Source organism: Prionailurus viverrinus, chromosome E1, assembly GCF_022837055.1.
Source record: "Prionailurus viverrinus isolate Anna chromosome E1, UM_Priviv_1.0, whole genome shotgun sequence".
In the NCBI taxonomy this organism is placed as follows: Eukaryota; Metazoa; Chordata; class Mammalia; order Carnivora; family Felidae; genus Prionailurus; species Prionailurus viverrinus.
Window position 1 is genome coordinate 46,613,150 of NC_062574.1, and position 19,685 is coordinate 46,632,834.

General features: G+C 48.1%; 2 protein-coding genes across 2 annotated transcripts; one reads left to right on the forward strand and one right to left on the reverse strand.

Moving 5' to 3' along the window:
- The first annotated feature begins 567 nt into the window (after nucleotides 1–567).
- On the forward strand, nucleotides 568–5,252 carry LOC125151117 (CMRF35-like molecule 1). The gene is made up of 4 exons (XM_047831586.1): nucleotides 568–607; nucleotides 1,967–2,296; nucleotides 2,631–2,754; nucleotides 5,150–5,252. The coding sequence occupies exons 1-4, from the start codon at nucleotides 568–570 to the stop codon at nucleotides 5,250–5,252; spliced, it is 597 nt and encodes a 198-aa protein (XP_047687542.1).
- Nucleotides 5,253–10,206: 4,954 nt separating this feature from the next.
- On the reverse strand, nucleotides 10,207–18,833 carry LOC125151963 (CMRF35-like molecule 2). Its single transcript, XM_047833549.1, has 5 exons — nucleotides 18,160–18,833; nucleotides 17,453–17,659; nucleotides 14,530–14,874; nucleotides 12,389–12,500; nucleotides 10,207–11,683 (listed from the first exon to the last, which is right to left on the reverse strand). Exons 2-5 carry the CDS (start codon nucleotides 17,490–17,492, stop codon nucleotides 11,416–11,418), a joined length of 765 nt encoding a protein of 254 aa, XP_047689505.1. The 5' UTR covers nucleotides 17,493–17,659; nucleotides 18,160–18,833; the 3' UTR covers nucleotides 10,207–11,415.
- Between the last annotated feature and the right edge of the window lie 852 nt (nucleotides 18,834–19,685).

Consider the following 19,685-nt stretch of genomic DNA (forward strand, 5'->3'; position numbering starts at 1 on the left):
TCTATGGAAGACTAGAGTGGTGGAGGCAGGTGGAGAGGGAGCCTTGGGCCCAGGGACCAGGTGTTGGGACAGATTGACGTTAGGGGTAAAGATGACAAGAAATGGCATTTGGAGCACATCTGAGCTGCTAACAGGGTGGACAGTTCTACAAGGCTCCAACAGCCATTAAAGTGGAGAACTGGGCTGGAAGATGGGGGGGGCAGGAAGTAGGTGCGCACAGACTGGAGGTGGTGCTAGAGTGGGGGGTGGGGGGAACAAGCAGGGACCCTTCCCGGAAAGCAGATCATCAGAGTCAGACTCTAGGGGATGCTGAGTTGAGGGGCCAGAGCAAGGAGTGGGGACACCTCATCACGTCAGCCATAAGCTCCGAACCATTGCCGCCGCTTTGCACCAAATTAATGAAATTAGGAAGTAACTGAAGAAAAAATTGAGGGGAAGTAGATGAGAGAAAACAAAAAAGAATAATTTAGAAGAAGAGAAGGTGGGTTGCCTCTGTGCTCAGTTCAAGTCTCTGGAAGGCAGCTGGCATTTGCTGAGCACCAGGGAGACAAGCCAGGCAGGCAGGACATGCGGCTGCTCCCAGTTGTGATCCTTCTCGTCGTCCAAGGTGAGTAAGGCAGGGGCTTACTAAGTACCTGCAGGATCAGGATGGGACACAGATAGGGTCTGTCCTGAGAGAGATGGCAGGGCCTTTCATATCCAGACACTTACGTATTTATAAAACTTTTTAAGTTTTGTTACTTGAAAGGTACAAAGTTAAATATTAGGGAAAGGAAATAAATAACGCGTACAGTGTCTGTTTTCTAGGCACAGTTTCCCAACCCTGGCAGAGAGAAGGATAGACAGATGACAGATGGATGGATGGATGGATGGATGGATAGACACATGATAGACACACACACACACACACACATGCACACATACCTAAATGCATGAGTTCCTGAGGAACTTTAAAGAAGCACAGATGCTCAAGCCCCAGTTGAGACCCACTCAGTCAAGGTGAAGTTCAGGCAACTGGATCATTTAAAAACTTACACATCTGGTCTTGACTTGAAGCTTGAGCCAGAATCCTCTCTTCTGAAGACCTCAGACAACAGGGAGGAAGGCAGGCAGCAAAACCAGGGTGACAGGCTCTCTGGAGAGTTGCTCATCCCCACACACCAGCCTGCCTGGGTCTCTTCTCTGGATGATCTAAAGACAGATCATCATCTAGTGTCATTAGCACAACACCTGTGACAGGGACAAACGGCTCTGGTTGTACCAGGAGCGACCAGATGGTCTGCAGAACCAGACAAACCATAGAAAAGACACTGTTGGAGATGAGACTTAAGGGATGAATATAAGGGTTTGCTTCCTTCAAACAGAGAAGAAAGCACATTCTAGGCAGAGGGAACAGCTTGCACAAAATTATAGAGACACAGAAGAACAAGGTGTATAGGTAAAAAAACAAACAAACAAAAAAAAAACAAGCAATCACCTGTCGAGTGAGTGTGTTTGGTATGTGCGTGTGTGTGCGTGTGTATTTACTTCTGTGCCATTGTGTCAATTCAGAGGCTGAGGGTTTGTAGGTGTGCGGAGTTTACAGTATCGGGGCATAGATGGGGAGGGGGCCACACTGTCTCACCAGCTCTGGGATTCAGAAATACACCTGTGGCTGCAGTGTGCGCTCTGTGCTGCTGGGAGAGGTGCTGCTTGATGTCGGGCAGGGGACGGTGGTCAGTAGGATGGTGAGCGTGCAGAGAGCCCTGTATTGGTTAGGAGAGTTAGGAGCCTCAAGGGGGATTCACAAGAGGGGTGACAGAAAAGAAATCCTGCAGGGGATGAAGGGACAGGAGGGATGTGGCAATTAGACAGAGGGCAGAGGCTCCTGGCTGGTCTTCAGGGCAGGGCCAGAAGCCCCAGCGGCGCCCAGGTCAGCTCTGTGCTCAAGGAAGGATAAGATGCATGTTGGGTTTCTGTTTTCTAGGCCACTTCTCCACCTGCGTGCAGAGAACGGTGAGAGGCACGGCAATGGGCACACTGACCGTGCACTGTACATATGGGCGGGGTTGGGAATCCTACAAGAAATGGTGGTGTCGTGGGTACGAGTGGGATTCCTGCAAAATCCTTGTTAAAAGCACCGGGTCAGAGCAACTGGTGAAGAAGGGCCGAGCATCCATCCAGGACAATCACAGCCTGCGCATATTCACCGTGACATTGGAGGATCTCTGGTATGACGATGCAGACACCTACTGGTGTGGGATTGAGAAAGCTGGCAATGACCTGGGGTACAAAGTATACGTGGATGTTGACCCAGGTAGGTACTACCCTTCCTGTGCTCTGGGACCCTGAGTCCCACCCCCAAAGGAGTCAGGACTATTTCTCTGTCTTCCCCGATGGATGAAGGGGAGTCTCGAAACTCACCTACGACTATGCCTGCTGCTGAAAATCCCTCACACGGTGGCAAACTCGTGTTCCTCTGGAAATATGTATTCATATTTGGGATAAGAAACCAAAAAGATGCAAGAGAAAGCCAACTTGGCTGAGCAGTGGCACTAAGACAGAAAGGTTCTGCATCCCTGGGGGTGGGGTGTGGAGACCATGGGAGCCAACTGTGACACTCACAACCATGCTTTGCTCTGTGTGTTTAGCCCCTGATCCAACAGACTCTCCCAAGCCTGTAGCAAGAACACCAGCCGGTCGAGCTTCCTCTCCTCCTTTTACCAAGGGCATCAACAGCAGCCAGCCTATTGTTCTGATCAACCCCCACAGCAGGTGAGCACAGCTGAACCCACAGACTTTCCCACTGCTGCCCTGGGACAGCTCTCCCCTGGGGTACTCTGACAGGGGCCCCCATTGGCCCTTCTGATGTTTCCTCTGCTGGGGAGAAACAGCAAGGTCTGCGCTGGGCCCCCTCTTTGTACCTCTGAGTCCTTAAAGAGCTCCCCCTCCCCACAAGAAACCTAAGCTAAGTTGTTCAGCTGGGCTGTAGGAGAGAAGCTTCTGGTCTCCTTCTGACCTGCCTCCCAACCCCCAAGCAGCCAAAACAGGCGCAGGTGCTTTCAGCCTCAAGTTGCCAGAAGGGAAGGGCTCTGGATTAGCTCCCTGTGGCTGCTGGAGCAAATCACCACCACCCTGGTGGCTGAAGGCAAAACGATGTTATGATCTTAAAGTTCTAGAGATTAAGGTCTGGGATGAGTCTCACTGGGCTAAAACTCAAGGTGCTGGCAGGGCTGGCTCTTCCTGGAGGCTCTAAGGGAGAAGGGCTTCCTTGTCTTTTCCAGCTTCTGGAGGCCGCTGTACCCCTGGCTCGTGGTCTCTTCCATCAACCAGCAGGGGTGGTTGAGTCTTTCTCACCCTCATTACTCTGACACTGGCTCTCCTATGTGCTTTCATTTATAAAGACACTGGTGATTCCATAGGGTCCACCCAGATATCCCAGGATCACCTCCCCATCTCAGGGTCAGCTGGTTGGCAATCTTAAATCCATCTGCATCATTAATTCTCTTGTGCCAAGGAATCTAACACATTCAGAGGTCTGGGGATTAGGACATCTTTGAGGGGGAGTCATTCTGCCCACTGCCAAGGGCAGGTACTTGTTCCATGGATCCAGCTCTCCCCTCCCAAGTGCTTGGGAAATGCTGAGAAGGAGTGGGAAGCTCGCATTCCTGCTATCTCACATTCCCAACACGGTAGAGAGGTTGGGCCATCAACCTAAAGCCTACCCCCTCAAAAGCATCCAAAGAACAATGAATTAACTCTTTCCTCAAAGGGCACACCCCGACCCAGTTTCACCCCATCGGAGTTCAGGGTGAAGGTGCATTTTCTCCCAGATGCCCCTTCTATGGTCTACCTTCCAGTCCACTCCTTCTTCCTTCCCTTCTCAAGGACCAATTCCTTGTAGTTTTGTCCTGCTGGACAATGTGTATGAATGAGTTCAGGCACTTGTCTCATGCTTCACAACTGGCTTTTGTCCTGCTCATGACTATTTGGAGACCAGTTGTTCTGTGGAGTCAGGAGGGGAGGATGAGGGACTTTTAGGAGACTGAAGGGCACGGGTGGAAGCCTGTAGGTGGAGAGATGGGGCCGCAGCCCCACAGGGATTGGAACTTGGGAACAGAGCACAGTGAGTTCAAGGATAATTTCAGGAAGTGCAAGGGAGCATGTCTTCTCTCTCAAGAAAACCCCCTGTGAAATGCACATGACAAATCTTGCTCAAGGCAGGCAGAAGGAGAGAACAAAGCCAGCCTGCATGGGGGCCCTGACACTGCTTGTGGGGGAGGGGATGAGGCAGAGGGTGAGGGCATCAGACTCTTGGATACTGATGGGGACTGCCAGGGGGACATATGTGAGCAAGGGCCCAATGGTCCACTAGACCATGTGTCCACTGTTCAGGGTGTATGAGATAGTGCACCTCCTATGTGCTACCAGATGGGGTTCAGAGTTGGGAGAGACCCTTCCCAAGAGAAGCCAGAAGGTATTCAGCCAGGCTGAATGGTAATATGAAATGTTATATGAGATGAGCTTGAGAGAGGGCAAAATTTATACAAGGTGGGACAGAAGTAGAATCAAATAGGGAAAGGGAAACCTTTGGTCCTGGCTGGCCTGCTGCTGAGGTGGAGGGGATTTGGGGGAGGCAGCCAACAAGCAGGATGAGATCAGGGTGCAGAGGTGCTGGAGCCCAGGCTAAGGCTGCTGGGAGGCCCCTGAATGCTTTGCCTTGGACAGCAGGGCCATGCCCTCAGAGGGGCTTTTGGGCAGGGACTGGGGCTGGCCTGTCCTCCAGGTCTGGGGGCGGGAGTGAGGGTGGACAGGAAGGGCCTGGAGGGGCCCCTGAAGAGGGACCCCACTCCTGTCAGCACGATCCCTACTCAGGGCCCTGCTACACAACCTTCACTTTGCGCTTTTGACCTTTGTGAAGTTGCCCCTGCTTGGGTCCTGCTGTGACTGTGATGTGGGGAGTCTGGGGGACTCCATGGGAAGATACATCAGTCTGAGCAGGAGAAACACAGCCCTCTCCCCCACCATGGACACCCCCGCACCCTCTGAGCTCTGGTCAGGGAAAGGGCAATGATTACATTTCCGAGACAGATGGGGGTCCCTGTTAGGTGAGGACTCCCCGCATCCTGCTGTCAGAATTAAAGTCTGGCTCCCTCCCTGCTCTGCACAGGTCGGGAATCTTGGCCTTCAATGTAGCAGCAGAGAATCCTCCTGTGTGGATCCTCCTGGTACCTCCTTTCCTTGCCACCCTCAAGTGGCTCTGCCAAGGATAAATAACTATTACATCGTTCAGGACTCTGGCCAATGATGGGTTTTCCAATTCCAGACCAACCAGTAAGCATAAAACCTTGATTAAATCAACAAGTTCCAGACTGTGTCCACAAGGACAAAGACCCCCGATGGGCCAGCTGCACAGAGGTCCGCCGATTCCACCTTCTGCTGCATCAGTGCCTCCAAGAAAGAATTCCCTTAAACGTAAAAGATGGAAAACAGGGTTGGACCATCGCCCGACCCGCATCTGATCTGTTTGCCCTGTATATTCCCTATTAAAATATTTGGCTTTCTTGCGCTCCCTGGAAATTATTTTGTTTGGACATTTTTTCAATATTTTATATGTGAGAGGACAACCGTTCCATTCTAGAGGGCGGGAAGTGACTCTAAATCCAATGCTAGAATCCGAATGTGTCTTAGAACTGGGTGGTTGTGAGTATAAATTTGTTGAAACTCATTGAAGTCACTCTTTTTCCCTCTGTAAGTAATCAATGTTTTGCGGGGAGGGCCTTTGAAACAATGCAAATATTCCTGTCCCCTTATCTACATCGGTGGCCTCCAAGCACAGGGGATTCACTCAGTCGTCACCAGAACAGTTCATTTCTGTTCCTCCATTTGTCCCTTGGCCTCACTGGTCCTTACGTGCAGGGGCTCCATGGACTGTTTGGACTTTTCCATCGAGATGGACAGATCTGTCCCTTTCTTGCCTGTGACGCTGCCCATCCCCCAGGCAGCTCACACCCACCATCACCCACTCCTGGGTTTGGCCTGATCTTTGGCCTTTCCATGCTCCCACACCCCTAATCTCCACCCCCCATCTCACCCCAACTGAACAACGCAAACCCAGGATGCTGGGCTCTTTGTGTTTAACTTCCTCCCACTTACTCATCAAAAACTAACAACACAAAAACAGCCCTTTTCTTTTTAAGTTTCAAAGTTATACATTTTCCTCTCAACCGTTTGGTTTTTCAGGGGTGTTTTTTTTCTCTTTTACTTACATTTTTCCTGGGTTCTGTTCTTTTTTGTCTCTATATTTTATTTTGAACCATTTTGGGGACTTATATCTCTTTTCTGAGCTCCTTCCTTAGAGAGGTCATGTTGTCTGTAATTTCTCTTAGACTGAGCCAAACTGGCCATCTGGACTCCTCCTCTGTGTCCTGGGGCCCTGGCGCTCATGAAACAAGTTCTCCAGCTGCATTTTTTTTAAAATAATGTATTGTCAAGTTAGCTAACATACAGTGTATATAGTGTAGTCTTGGCTTCAGGAGTAGATTCCCATGATTCATCACTTACATACAACACTCAGTGTTCATCCCAAGTGCCCTCCTCAATGCCCATCTCCCATTTGCCCCAACCTCTAACCCTCACCCCCATCAATCCTCAGTTTGTTCTCTGTATTTAAGAGTCTCCTAGGATTTGCCTCCCTCTCTGTTTGTAATTGATTTTTCCTTCAATCCCCTATGGTCTTCTGTTAAGTTTCTCAAATTCCACATATGAGTGAAAACATGATATCTGTCTTTTTCTGACTGACTTATTTCACTCAGCATAATACCCTCCAGTTCCATCCACATTGTTGCAAATGGCAATATTTCATTCTTTTTCATTGCCGAGTCATATTCCATTGTATATACATACTACATCTTTATCTATCCATCAGTTAATGGATATTTTGGCTCTTTCCATGATTTGACTATTGTTGATAGTGCTGTTATAATAATTGTGGTACATATGCCCCTATGAATCAGTACTCCTGTATCCTTTGGATAAATTCCTAGTAGTGCTATTGCTGGGTCATAAAGTAATTCTATTTGTAATTTTTTGAGGAACGTCCACACTGCTTTCCAGAGTGGCTGCACCAGTTTGCATTCCCACCAACAGTGCAAAAAGTTTCCATTTCTCCACATTCTCGCCAACATCTGCTGTTTCCTGAATTGTTAATTTTAGCCACTCTGACCAGTGCGAGGTTGTATCTCATTGTGGTTTTGATTTGTATCAAAACATCATCACTGATGATGAGTGATGTTGAGCATCTTTTCATGTGTCTTTTGGCCAGCTGGATATCCTCTTTTTTTTTTTTTTTTGCAATATATGAAATTTATTGTCAAATTTGTTTCCATACAACACCCAGTGCTCATCCCAAAAGGTGCCCTCCTCAATACCCATCACCCACCCTCCCCTCCCTCCCACCCCCCATCAACCCTCAGTTTGTTCTCAGTTTTTAAGAGTCTCTTATGCTTTGGCTCTCTCCCACTCTAACCTCTTTTTTTTTTCCTTCCCCTCCCCCATGGGTTCCTGTTAAGTTTCTCAGGATCCACATAAGAGTGAAACCATATGGTATCTGTCTTTCTCTGTATAGCTTATTTCACTTAGCATAACACTCTCCAGTTCCATCCACATTGTGGATATCTTCTTTAGAAAAGTGTTTGTTCGTGTCTTCCGCCCATTTCCTCACTGGATTATTTGTTTTTCATGTGTTGAGTTTGATAAGTTCTTTATAGATTTTTGATACTAACACTTTATCTGATATGTTATTTGCAAATATCTTCTCCCATTCCACTGTTTGACTTTTAGTTTTGTTGATTGTTTCCTTTGCTGTGCAGAAGTTTTTATCTTGATGAGGTTCCAAAAGTTCATTTTTGCTTTTATTTCCCTTGCTGCTGGAGACATGTCTTGACATGTTTCCAGCTGCATTTTGCTGGTGCTGTGTCCCTCTCCTTGAGTCTGTCAGTGAGGAAAGGTGCTGGTCCATTTTCAACTAGAAGCTTCCTTTGAATGTGGTCAGGGCACTGCAGAGAGGGTTGGGTGGGCAGGGGGGTGTTCTACAGCAGCAGGTGACTTCTTGTGGGGAACACCTCCCACCAGTGCTGACAGCTCCAGCCCACATGATTCTGATTCACGCCTCTGAAAAGGGCAATACCTCCAGGCCCAGGAGCCCATGCATGTTACCACGTGGGGAGTCGGCCCCAGGTTCCCACCACAGGGCTGTGTCTCCTAAGGCTGTGTCTCCCAGAGGCCTCCCCCCAGCCCACTGTGCATCCAGCAGAGGCAGCATGTTCCTCTGAACTGTCCTGCCTGGGACTGGAACGTCCAGTTCTCTCTGCTTAGATCTTCTGTGGGGCACAAAACAGCAATCTGCCTGTCATGTCACAGATTCTGTGGTCAGGAATTCGGACAGAGTGCAGCAGGGATAGCCTGTCTCTGCTCCAAAAAGTCTGGGGCCTCAGCTGGGAAGACATAATGGCAGTGGAAGGGGGGGGGGGTGGGAACCTAAATGGCTGGGTGCTACTCTCATCTGGAAGCTTCTTTTCTGCGTGTCTAGAGCATGTGCCAGGTTGATCTCAATCTTGATAGTTGACCTGAGATCCTACAGGAGGCTTCTCCATGTGGACCTGGGTTCTGAGAAGGAGAGTGTCCAAAACAAACATTTCAAGAAATGGAGGATGGAGCTACAGGGTTCCTTTGGGGCTGGCCCCAGAAGTCACACAGGGTCACTGTCACCATACTCTATCCATGCATTCTGATGTCCGATGGCGATGAACGCTGTTTTTCGGGGGGTGAAAAAAATGCTGTTTTTATACCAAAAAATTATTTTTATATACAAAACATAGATGATCAGTTGATAGATGGATCGACTGATCAATATATAGAACATAGGCGTATAGTATATCTTTGGTATTAAAATTTCATACCCATGGCGGGGGGGGGGGGGCGGGTTCTAATAAAAGAAAATTACTAAACAACCTCTTTAGGAGGATATCCTTAGGAGGATAATTACGGGGAAAAGTTGGGAATCTGCTCTAAGCTACTGACCTCACAGCCCTGGCCCACCCAGACTCAAGGGGAGGGGACACACCCCCAACTCTCAATAACAGGAGTGTCAAGAAATTTACAGTCCCGGTTTAGAGCTGCCACCTGGAAGAATCTTAATATAGTGCCTTCACATCAGATTAAAGAACGAGGGGCCCAGAAGGGCTGAGGCCCCCGGCCCCCAGTCATAAGGCCAGGGAGCAGACTTGGACCTGCCCCAAGGAGGTCCACACCACAATACTGTGAGTCCATCTGTGCACTGGACAGATCAGGTCCCAAGTCTGCTGGGGGCACCATGTGGCCCCAGTGTAAGTACAAGGCAGACACAACGATGCTCTGAACTTTCTCTGCTTTACTCACTGGTCACAGGCCGCATCCGAGAATTGTATGAACTTATGAATAGGTTTTGCTTGGATCACAATATTTATTTAAGTGGAGGTTGTTGCCTATATGTACACATGAGCCATTTCACTCCTGGCTTCTCTTTTAAAAGCAGAAATGCCAGAAAACAGTGGGTCCATGATGCTACGTGCTCCACAGGGTCATCAGAGTGTTTGAGACCTTCCTAGGGGCTCCAAGGGTTCCAGGACACCACTAAAGCACACAGATTAGGAAGGAAAAAATAAAACTGTGCCTTTGTGCAGGCAACATAATTGTGTAGAAAATCCCTAGGAATCTATTAAAAAATTTTTACCAAACTGCTAGAACTGGTAAATGAATTTAACAAGTCACAGGAATAAAGATCAATACACACACACATACATACATACATATATACACATACACACATACACACACATACACACACATGCATGCACACACATAAACACACTCACACATATATAGCAACATATATACATACATACATAAACACATATGCATACACACACACATATACACACCTACACACACAATCTTACTTGTAAACTAGCAATGAGCATGTAGAAAATGAAAGGAAAAGTACAGTGTTGTTCACGAGTGCTCAAAAAGAAGACAAAATACCCAGGTATAAATCTAACAGAACACATGCAACATCCAGATACTTAAATTTACAAAACACTGGTGATAGAAGCCAAGGAATATTTAACTAAATTGCAAGAGATACCATGTTTATGGACTGGAAGACTCAACATAGTAAAGATGTCAATGTTCCCAGTATTGATCTATAAGTTTAATACGATTCCGATCATACACAAGTTTACTTGAAAATTTATCTGGAAAGTGAAGAAACGAGAATGCTTGAAATAATTTTGGAACAGAATAAAGTACATCATAAGCTTATTTCTTGCCCATCATTGTGCTTCCTACACCGCCCTGTGTTTTATTAATAAGGTCTGGATGTGCCTCCCTGGCTGAATTTCTCCTTCAGCGGAGTCCTGGGCCAGTCCCAGCTCTCCTCCAATGGCCCTGCCCTTGTGGGAGCCACGCCAGGGTTCAGGTTCTGAGTGTGGCGGCCCTGCCTGCAAACTTAGTGTTCCAGAGCTTGGAGTGTTTTCTGGAAACTGGCATCACTAGCCCAGGGAAGGCTTGGGCTTGGTGGAGACGAGAGGGCTGCTCCACACACAAAGAGTTGAGTGAAGATGGTGACACGTGCTTATAATAGACTGTGCGCCTCGCTGCAAACTTCAGGGAAGGAGCCGTTGACAAGCATTCAAACCCAACAGAGCCCTTTCCAGGGCTGGTGTGCCCCGTGGTGGCTGTGGCATCATGTCAACCTGATGTGGGGAGGTACTCCTCACCTCTGTGTCCTTGTCTTTAGAAAACTGCTTCTCCTATGGAAAGCACCAACTGTTGACAGGTGGCTTCAGCCACACTTCTGCTACAGTGGACTGTCCACCAGCCCTGTGTGCAGGAGGCCCACCAGGGTAGAGAATTCTGGGAGTGATATTGGGGGCACCCACTGCAGCTCCAACCAGCTCCAGGGCTTTAACCGAAAGCTCGTCAGTCATGGCCGGCCCAGGCAGAGATGTTTGAGCACAGCGTACATTCCCTGATCACAGGGACACAAGTGAGGTTGAAGCCCTGTTGAGCCCAAAGACTGAGACTATGAGGGGTAAGTCCTCAGGGAGCCTCCTGGCTACGGGGAGGAGATGGTTATTACCCTGGGAGACACTGAGCTGAGGAGCTTTTGTGGCAATGAAAAGAGTAAAGGGCTGGACTTTCCAGTAACCTCTAGAGAATTCTTGCCCTTGAGAGGTAAGCATAAGAGCAAGGGGCCAAGGGATCTGGGATAGACAGAGGAGGACCCCAAACACTGACTCAGGAGACTCATCCTTCCTGCACCTAAGCACTTGCAGCAAGTGTCATCCAATACCCAGGATTCTCCCTTGAGACACAGGAACAATATCTCCAGAAGACTTAGGTGCCTCCAGAATCCAGGCACTGCTGCCCCCCTGCCCTGGAGTCCAGAGTCTGAAGGTCTCTTCTATCTGGTCTGAAGGGCTGTATTCCTGGACAGGGCTTTCCTGGGGACGGTGCACTACGTGATGGCTTCTCTTTGTCAGGCTGACTTCCTCCAGGGCCCTTCAGAGGCCTGTTCACCCAGAGGACAGCACCCACCAATGTCAAGAACAGGGGCAGCTTCAGGAAGACCAGGAGCAGCAAGTGGACACTGCTGGTTGAGGACCTGTCCGGGGAAATAGGGACAGAAAGTGAGCTGCCTCCTCAAGGGAGTGGGGCCAGGACCCTTCTCTCCCCACCTGTCCCTGCAACCTGAGCCCAAATCACTTAGGATCAAACCTGGAAAGGACACGTATCAGGGCAGCACTTCTCTGGGCCCTCTCCCCTCCCTTGATCATGAAAGCCACCCCCACCCTCACTTTAAAGTCCTGACCCTTGTCCTCCGTCCTGCAGGACCTGACAGAAACATCATGGCCTTTTCTGGGTATCTTTGGGAGGAGAAAAACAGCCTGGAGCCAGTCCATCTCCCTGCCCTGGACCCCACAGGTGGCTCCTGGTATAGGATCTATGATACAGCCAAGACCTCCGGAGGCAAGCCCGGGTTGGGAGGACAGAACCAGAACCTGGAGTCCAGAACCAGGTGGAGAAGTAGAGGGGGTGGGGTGGGGTGGGAGAGGCTGCACATCCACCTGAACCAGCCTCCTGGTTCCCTGTAGCTGCCCCATGTGGGAGAGGGTTCACAGAACAAGTGGTATTTTCCGTGAGGAATCCCCATGCAGCCATGGAGAATGTAAAAATCAGGACCAGAACTGGAAGAAAACCCAGCAGACAGTGAGGTAAAAAAAGCATGGTGTGTTGTCAGCCCCCACCCAAAGGTCCCATAAGGCTTCTGAACCCCTTCTTCTGTGATCTGTAGGTTGTGATCCCTTACCCCGAGCAGTGGGTCAACACTTCCTCAGCACTGAAGTTCTGCTTGGTACTCAGCCCCGGAAAGATGTCAGATGCAGCTTGACATGTGGTCTCCTCTGCGGTTTTACTTGGTGCTAGAGACAAGTCACACATCAGGTGCTGCCCTCTCCCTAGCCATGCATGAAGTGCCCATTTGGACCCAATGTTGCACACCATCACCCACTCACAAAAGGGACTCTGAAGCTAGACCCAGGCCACCTCCTGGATGGAGTGAGCCCCTCAGGGACCAAGTGAGAGTTTTTCAGAACTGGTCGTAAAAGCCACCTCTAGTAAGTGCCAGGTCTTTCTTTCCATCCCAAGTCTGACTCTGCCTGGGGTGACAGCAGCGGTCTCTCAGGGGCTTCCCCAGCTGACGAGGAGCCCAGAGGGAGGAGGGACAGGGATGAGTCTAAACAGATGGAGTCAGGTCAATAGAAAGTGAGTACAGGGGCAGACTCCATCAGGTGCAGCAGGAGCACAAAGGAGGACATGGACCTCAGCTACTTTCCAGGCAGACAAAGGAAAGACATGAGGGATGGTGACACCTAGCGGAGGCCGCAGGGATTGCAAGATAGTTGTAGGACTCCAGCCTGTTTCCAGGTTGAGGTAAAGAGTGTGGATAATCGATGGAAGAAGGATACAGATGCGCAAAGAGAGAATTTGGCTCAAGGGAATGGAGAGGCAAGGAGCTACAGGGTGAGAAGCCAGCTTCAGGATGACTGTTATTGAACAGAAGGAAACTTCCTTCCACCTAGAAGGGAAAGAGGGAAGAATGAGTTAAGCAGCACAGAAGTGTGTAAGCGCAGAAGAAAAGAAATTGAGAGAGTTCACGTCTGGTATCCTGTACTCCCTTAGGTAGAAGAACAGGAGGGTCATATTAGAAACCATGAATTTGTATTGACACCCATAGGTGCCTTCTGTGACTATTCTTCAGCAGTACTGGAGCAAATAGATTTTAGGTAGGGGATCAATTTGCCCTAGCTTCCCTGGGACTTTTCCAGTTGTAGCACTGAAAGTCCTGCCTCCCAAGGAACTTGCCAGTCCTGGGCAACCCCCAATGGTTGCTCACCCTAATTTTAAGATGGATCCAGGGATGAAGTTTTTGAGAAGTAGGTAGGGAAATGGTGCACAAGAGTGGAGGGTACTGGTGAGAGAAGAAAATGTAGTCTTTCATGAGGGTTGAGGAAAGAAGTGAGATCAGGGCAGGAGCAGGATGGGTAATAAATGGGGAGAGAATGGAGAGAGGCATCAAAGGATTGGAGGCATATGTGAGGTTGAGAATAGATAGGGCCAGTGGGGGTGAGGGTGTGGGAAAGCTGATGCACAGAAAGCTGTCCAAAAGTACAATGTCTGAGTGTAGGGTTCTGAACATGGACCAGTGTGGGGTGACAGCAAGCTGTGCAACGTTGCCATGGAGTGGAATTCTGGAAAGTGGAAATGTGGGCCACTGCAGTCAAGAAGGCCATGGAACCCAAGAAAAGGATGTTGGACTAGTTATTCATTAAAAACTCCCAAGACAATGGCAGGGATTAGAGAGTAAACTAGAAGCTAATGGAAGGCCATGCAAAGGAGAGGTAGAGGGGTGTGGCCATGTGACAAAAGTGTTAAAGGAGGCAGATAGGACAGTAATAGGTTGGAAGCTGTAATGAAGGGGTGGGAGAATTTGGACACAGCTTCACAGCCCTATAGCACATCGAGGTAGGAGAAAGAGCAGCTTCCACTCAAGAAGCTTATTTTTTGAAATAAGAGGAGTGAGGTTAATTTCAGGACAGTATAGTAGAGAGAATGTTCTGTGAGCAAGCTGAAGATGTATATACAAAGAGTTTATTTCCTTTAGTGCAGGTTTCCAAAGGGCATGGTGGAAATAGCCTTGGTCCAGCAGAGAGGGGCCTCCCAGGCAATGGAGTGAGAGAGTAAGGGCACCTTGGGCTACGCACCCCCACCCATGCCAAGGCTAAAGGGTCAGTCACCTCTCTCTCTGCCCTCATCATAGGCTCTTCCCAACACCACTGGGACTAAGGACTAGACAAGGCCTAAAGACATTCTTCAGTATGACACCCATCCTCATCCCCATGTTCAGTCATGTCCCATAAGCTCCGCTGATGGAGTGAGAAGATCTCTTACCTGGGGAAACAGACACCTTAACCTGGACTGAAGTGCCAGATGACCAGAAGCCCAGGTACCATGTTTTCCGAACTCTACACCAGTAGGATCCAGCATCGTCTGCAGTGAGGTTCTCCATGGTCACGATGAAGGTGAGGCGATCAGCATGGTCTCTGATGGACACGCGACCATTCTTTTCTTTCACTTCTCCCTGGGTCTCCACAATATTGTCACATGTGCCCTCATTCTGCCCTCGGCACCAGTATTTTTTATAACTCTGGTACTCTTCCTCATACTGACACTGCACACTCAGAGAGCCACCCAAGGTGCCTGTCACAGAGCTGGGGCCCGTCAGGGACAAAGAGCCTGGAAAACACAAGCCATGTCCCAGGACTCTATCTCAATGGGTCCCCTCAGTAGCTGTATGCCTGAAGCCCAAGGGGAAACTTGCCAAGGAAGTATAGGTGGTTCCAGGCTCAGGTATGGGGACCTGAAGGGACATCTGAACTTAGGACCTAAGCCAGAAGGTTTGGAGACTACAGCCAGAAAGATGAGTAGAGACCTGTGCTCTCTAAGCCCAGAAACACTGAGTAACCACATAGGGATGCCAGCCCTTGGGGACAGGGAGAATTGGAACAAAGCTAGTTCTCAGCAGAGTGAGCTGACTGTCTTGCCCTGTCCTTAGACTGGCAGCCTTTGCCAGACGTGAAATTCAGTCACACACAAAAATATTTCCCTTTGGAGAGAGGCTCTGCATTCTAGGTTTTCTGCAATTCAAACTTGTTCTGCAAGAGTACAACTTCTTGTTTACTCTGCTCTCCACATGTTCTCAAGAGAGGAAAAGTAAACCCCTGGCTCTCATCCAGACTACACTTGAGGGAGGAGTGACGCATTGCTGAGAAGGGCTCCAGTCCCAAGGAGACCCTATTAGGCTTCTCGACAAAGGTTTGGGGCATGAGCTGACTCCCTCCCATTGACCCCCCATCACATTACCCGGAGCCTCACCATCTTTCTTTACAACTTTCTCCCCTTCCTCTCTCAGGCTAGCCATACAACTCTTTGGGGTGCCCTCTATAAAAATGTAAAGTGGTCACACATTTCCAAATGGTGTTTATAACCCCAGTGTGTGGTGGGTGGGAGAAAGTAGGGACAAGCAGGAAGGAGCTGAGCCAGGAGCTGGGATGGAAAAAAAAGAACCAAAATTCATAAGTGACTCCAAAGTTTCAACCTGGACCCAGGAGGAATCCTAGGGTCAGCCCACATGCGTCTGGAGAGGTCAGCCAGTCCACATGAAGGAGTGGGAAGAGGTTTCCAGTCCAGTTTAATTGCACCCAGGCTAGGGCACTTAGACAGTTATATCAGATTTAAGCAAGCAGATGTGAGCAAGCCGTGATAGGCCGGTAAACTGACTCTGGGTAAGGAACAAGGCGGGGTGAGGGGAGTCGAGGAGTAGCCATGGTTTATACCGTTCGCCAATTTCTGTGGTGTAAATGCTCTCACCATGACTGATTTCAGGCCAACAACATGCTGTCACTGGACACGGGGTTGGGAAGATAAGCCCATAATCAGTTCTTATGAGCCGATGCAAGCTGGCTTCAGCCACTACTGCTTTGGATGCCCATTTCATTAATTACGGTAACTCAAAACATCTGTTATCATTGTCACCCTCATTCAAGACATTTTGAGCACCTCCCACGTGTAATGAGATGCATCTCTTTTAAACGTCTTTCTGGGGCGCCTGGGTGGCGCAGTCGGTTAAGCGTCCGACTTCAGCCAGGTCATGATCTCACGGTCCGTGAGTTCGAGCCCCGCGTCGGGCTCTGGGCTGATGGCTCAGAGCCTGGAGCCTGTTTCCGATTCTGTGTCTCCCTCTCTCTCTGCCCCTCCCCCATTCATGCTCTCTCTCTGTCCAAAAAATAAAAAAATAAAAAAACGTTGAAAAAAAAAATTAAAAAAAAAAAAAGTCTTTCTGAGTCTAAGATCTCAGGGCTATGAGGGCTCTGGGGGGCCTTGAAGATCATCCTGTCTACTCTACCGTGTTACTGAAAAGAAAATTATGTTTTGGCCAGTTGCACCCAGCTGGTATTCTTCCTTTAAACCTTTGCCTTTTCCACTCACTATTCTGGAACAGTCCATGATTATGTTGGGCAGGTTCCATGTCGTAAAAATTATTCTACAAACATGAAGAATACCGTCTGATTTTTACCCTAAACTTACTTCCTGTAGAGAATGGGCTCTCGTCCATGTTGAATGCCTATTTTTAACAGTTTCTATTCTGAAACTCCAACCTTCAATGGACAATTTTATTTACCTGCCTGAACTACATCTTGTTCCAGAAAGGGTCTGAGGTGGGTGCGGAGGATGCCATTTTAGATCCTTCATTAATTCCTACTAACAAACCTTTCCAACCCCTTTAAACTAAGCTCTGACAAAATAGAACTATTGCTAATTTTTGAAATCTCCATGATCTTTAATATCTCTACACTTTTTCATAAGCTATTCCCACTTTCCACTGAGCCAATTTATTCATCTTTCAAGACCAATGTCCAGTGGAGCATCGGTGAAGAATTGCACCTGGTCAAGAGCAGTGTTTGGGGCCCTTGTTGTGCACCCCCACACCATATAAATAAATCTCTTTCTACAACAAGTTCAACACTGTATCATACTGGCTTGACTCCCTCATTCAACTATGAGTTTCTGACTGCAGAAGTTGCTCTTAAATACAGCACCCAGAATGCTCCTGGCACACATCTGGTGCTCAATAAGTGTATGTAGGATCTGTAGGTGAATGTCTGAGTAGATAGAAGGATCCACAGATGGATGAATGGATGTGTCCTTCTTGTGTCTGCTGAGACTTCACCTCTGGCTTGAACCCAGGATAGACCTTCTGCCCACTGTACCACCCCCTGAAATGCCAGGTACCCAAGGCCCCAGCCTCACTCACCTGAGAGGCAGAGAAGGAGCAGAGCTGGGGACAGCCACATGGTCCCGTCTCTCTGGCTAGTGTCCCCAGCAAATCCAAGTCCCAGCTGGAATCCAGGTGTTTATGACAGAGCCTAGGGCATCCACCTTCTACTTGTTCAAGTTTCCTTTGTGTTTCTCTCTCATTTACTTCCTTTTTCTTCTCCTAGACACTTCCTAATTTGAAGCCCTACTTAGAAACAGGAGAAGAATGACAAGAGATACTTCAGAGAATGGACTAAGAACAACATGGGAAATCTGCTGATTTGTGCTTCATCTAATGGCAATACAATGTTTGGATCATACCCCAAGCCTCCATGAAAGCCAATCCCAATATATGAAACCTCCAACAGAGGTGAGCCTTTGAACCTGCCTCCCATTCTTCTTCCCGTCTGGGTTTGCTTGCTTGACATAACCAGCTGCTCCTGCTCTCTGGCTGCCTACTTTGGGGTCATAAAACATGCCCACTTAAAGATCAGGGGTGAGGACTCCCCATAACTCTCTCAACCATAACCTCCAGGCAGTTGACCTCATACTCTTTCTTCTAACCTAGTCTCTCTCTTGGCTCCAGACCCAACTTTCTGATTTCCTGTGGGGATGCTCAACCTGCTTGTACATTATCAACCCAATTTAGTATAAGGGTTTTGCTTAAGGGTCTAGATTCTGGAGTTATGCAGATTCAAATCCCACCTCCATTATGTACTACCTATGTGCCCTTGGGCATGTTGCTAAATCACTCTCTTCCCTAGTTTCTTCATGTATAAGGTAGAGTAGTTGGTAACCATTCTTGCATCATAGGAAATAAATGAGTGAACAAACACAAAGCATTTGGCACAGTGCCTGGAACATAGTAGTAACTACTCAGTAAAAATGTTAAATATCTTTAGAATAGTCCTGGAACAGGACTAGCTTCTCATCTGGTCTATCAACCAGCTGTACATTCCCTCCAATTCAACTTACACACCAGAGGCATATTCTTCTCTAAGACACAGGTATCTAAACATGTAATTCCAGTGATAAATAACCCCCATCATTTTCTTCTCTTTCCCAGTGGTTGATACTCATAGCCTATAACCTTCACTATCTCTTGAAACTCTCTACCAGATTATCTGTCACTTCAAACTTGCTGTAAGGGCACAATTTCTTATTTTCCTTCTTTCACCATATCTAGTGAAATATGGTATACATGTTGAGCCCCAGAGGGAAAAAGCCACATGTCTCCTGCTTGCATGTATGTGACTAGTCACTCAACTGGGGGACCCAGAATGAGTGGAACTGATGGTAGGCACAACTCTGTGTACCCTGTTCTTCAGCACAGACAACAGTTGGAGGTTTCCATTCTCCCATCAAGAGCATCAAACAGATCTTCAGTCACCTAGGTCCTGCTTTTACATTGTTTTCTTCTGCTTTCTTTTTTGGCCCCAATCTGATCCTTGAAAATTTTTTTTATAAAATAAAGGAAATTGGAATGAGCAAAGGCAAGCAATAATGGTTTAAAATTTATAAAATATGTCTAATGTGGTCACATTTCATTATCCAATAAGAAAGGACAAATTCTGGGGCGCCTGGGTGGCTCAGTCGGTTGAGCATCCGACTTTGGCTCAGGTCACGATCTCGCGGTCCACGAGTTTGAGCCCCGCGTCGGGCTCTGGGCTGATGGCTCAGAGCCTGGAGCCTACTTCCGATTCTGCGTCTCCCTCTCTCTCTGCCCCTCCCCCGTTCATGCTCTGTCTCTCTCTCTCTCTCAAAAATAAATAAATGTTAAAAAAAAATTTTTTTTAAAAAAGAAAGGACAAATTCCAGGCAATATGGTAGACTGAGCCAATACACAGACTGTCTTCTAGCTCCAAACATGGAAATCCTATCTAAAACGCAACCCAAGGGGCATCTGGATAGCTCAGTCAGTTGAGCATCCAACTCTTCATTTTGGCTCAGGTCATGATCCCAGGGTAGTAGGATGGAGCTCTACATCAGGCTTTGTGCTAGGCATGGAGCCTACTTTAGATTTTCTTCTCTCTCTCTCTCTCTCCCTCTCTTTCTCTTTCCCTCCCTCCGTCTCCCCTCTCTAAAATTTTTTAAAAAGAAAAATTAATAAAAGTAAAATAAATAAAATGCAACTCCAAAGGTTCTGATACTTAAGTGAATTCAAAATCAAGCAAAGGAGGAGATCCTGGGTGGTTCAGTCAGTTAAGCGTCAAACTTCAGCTTAGGTCATG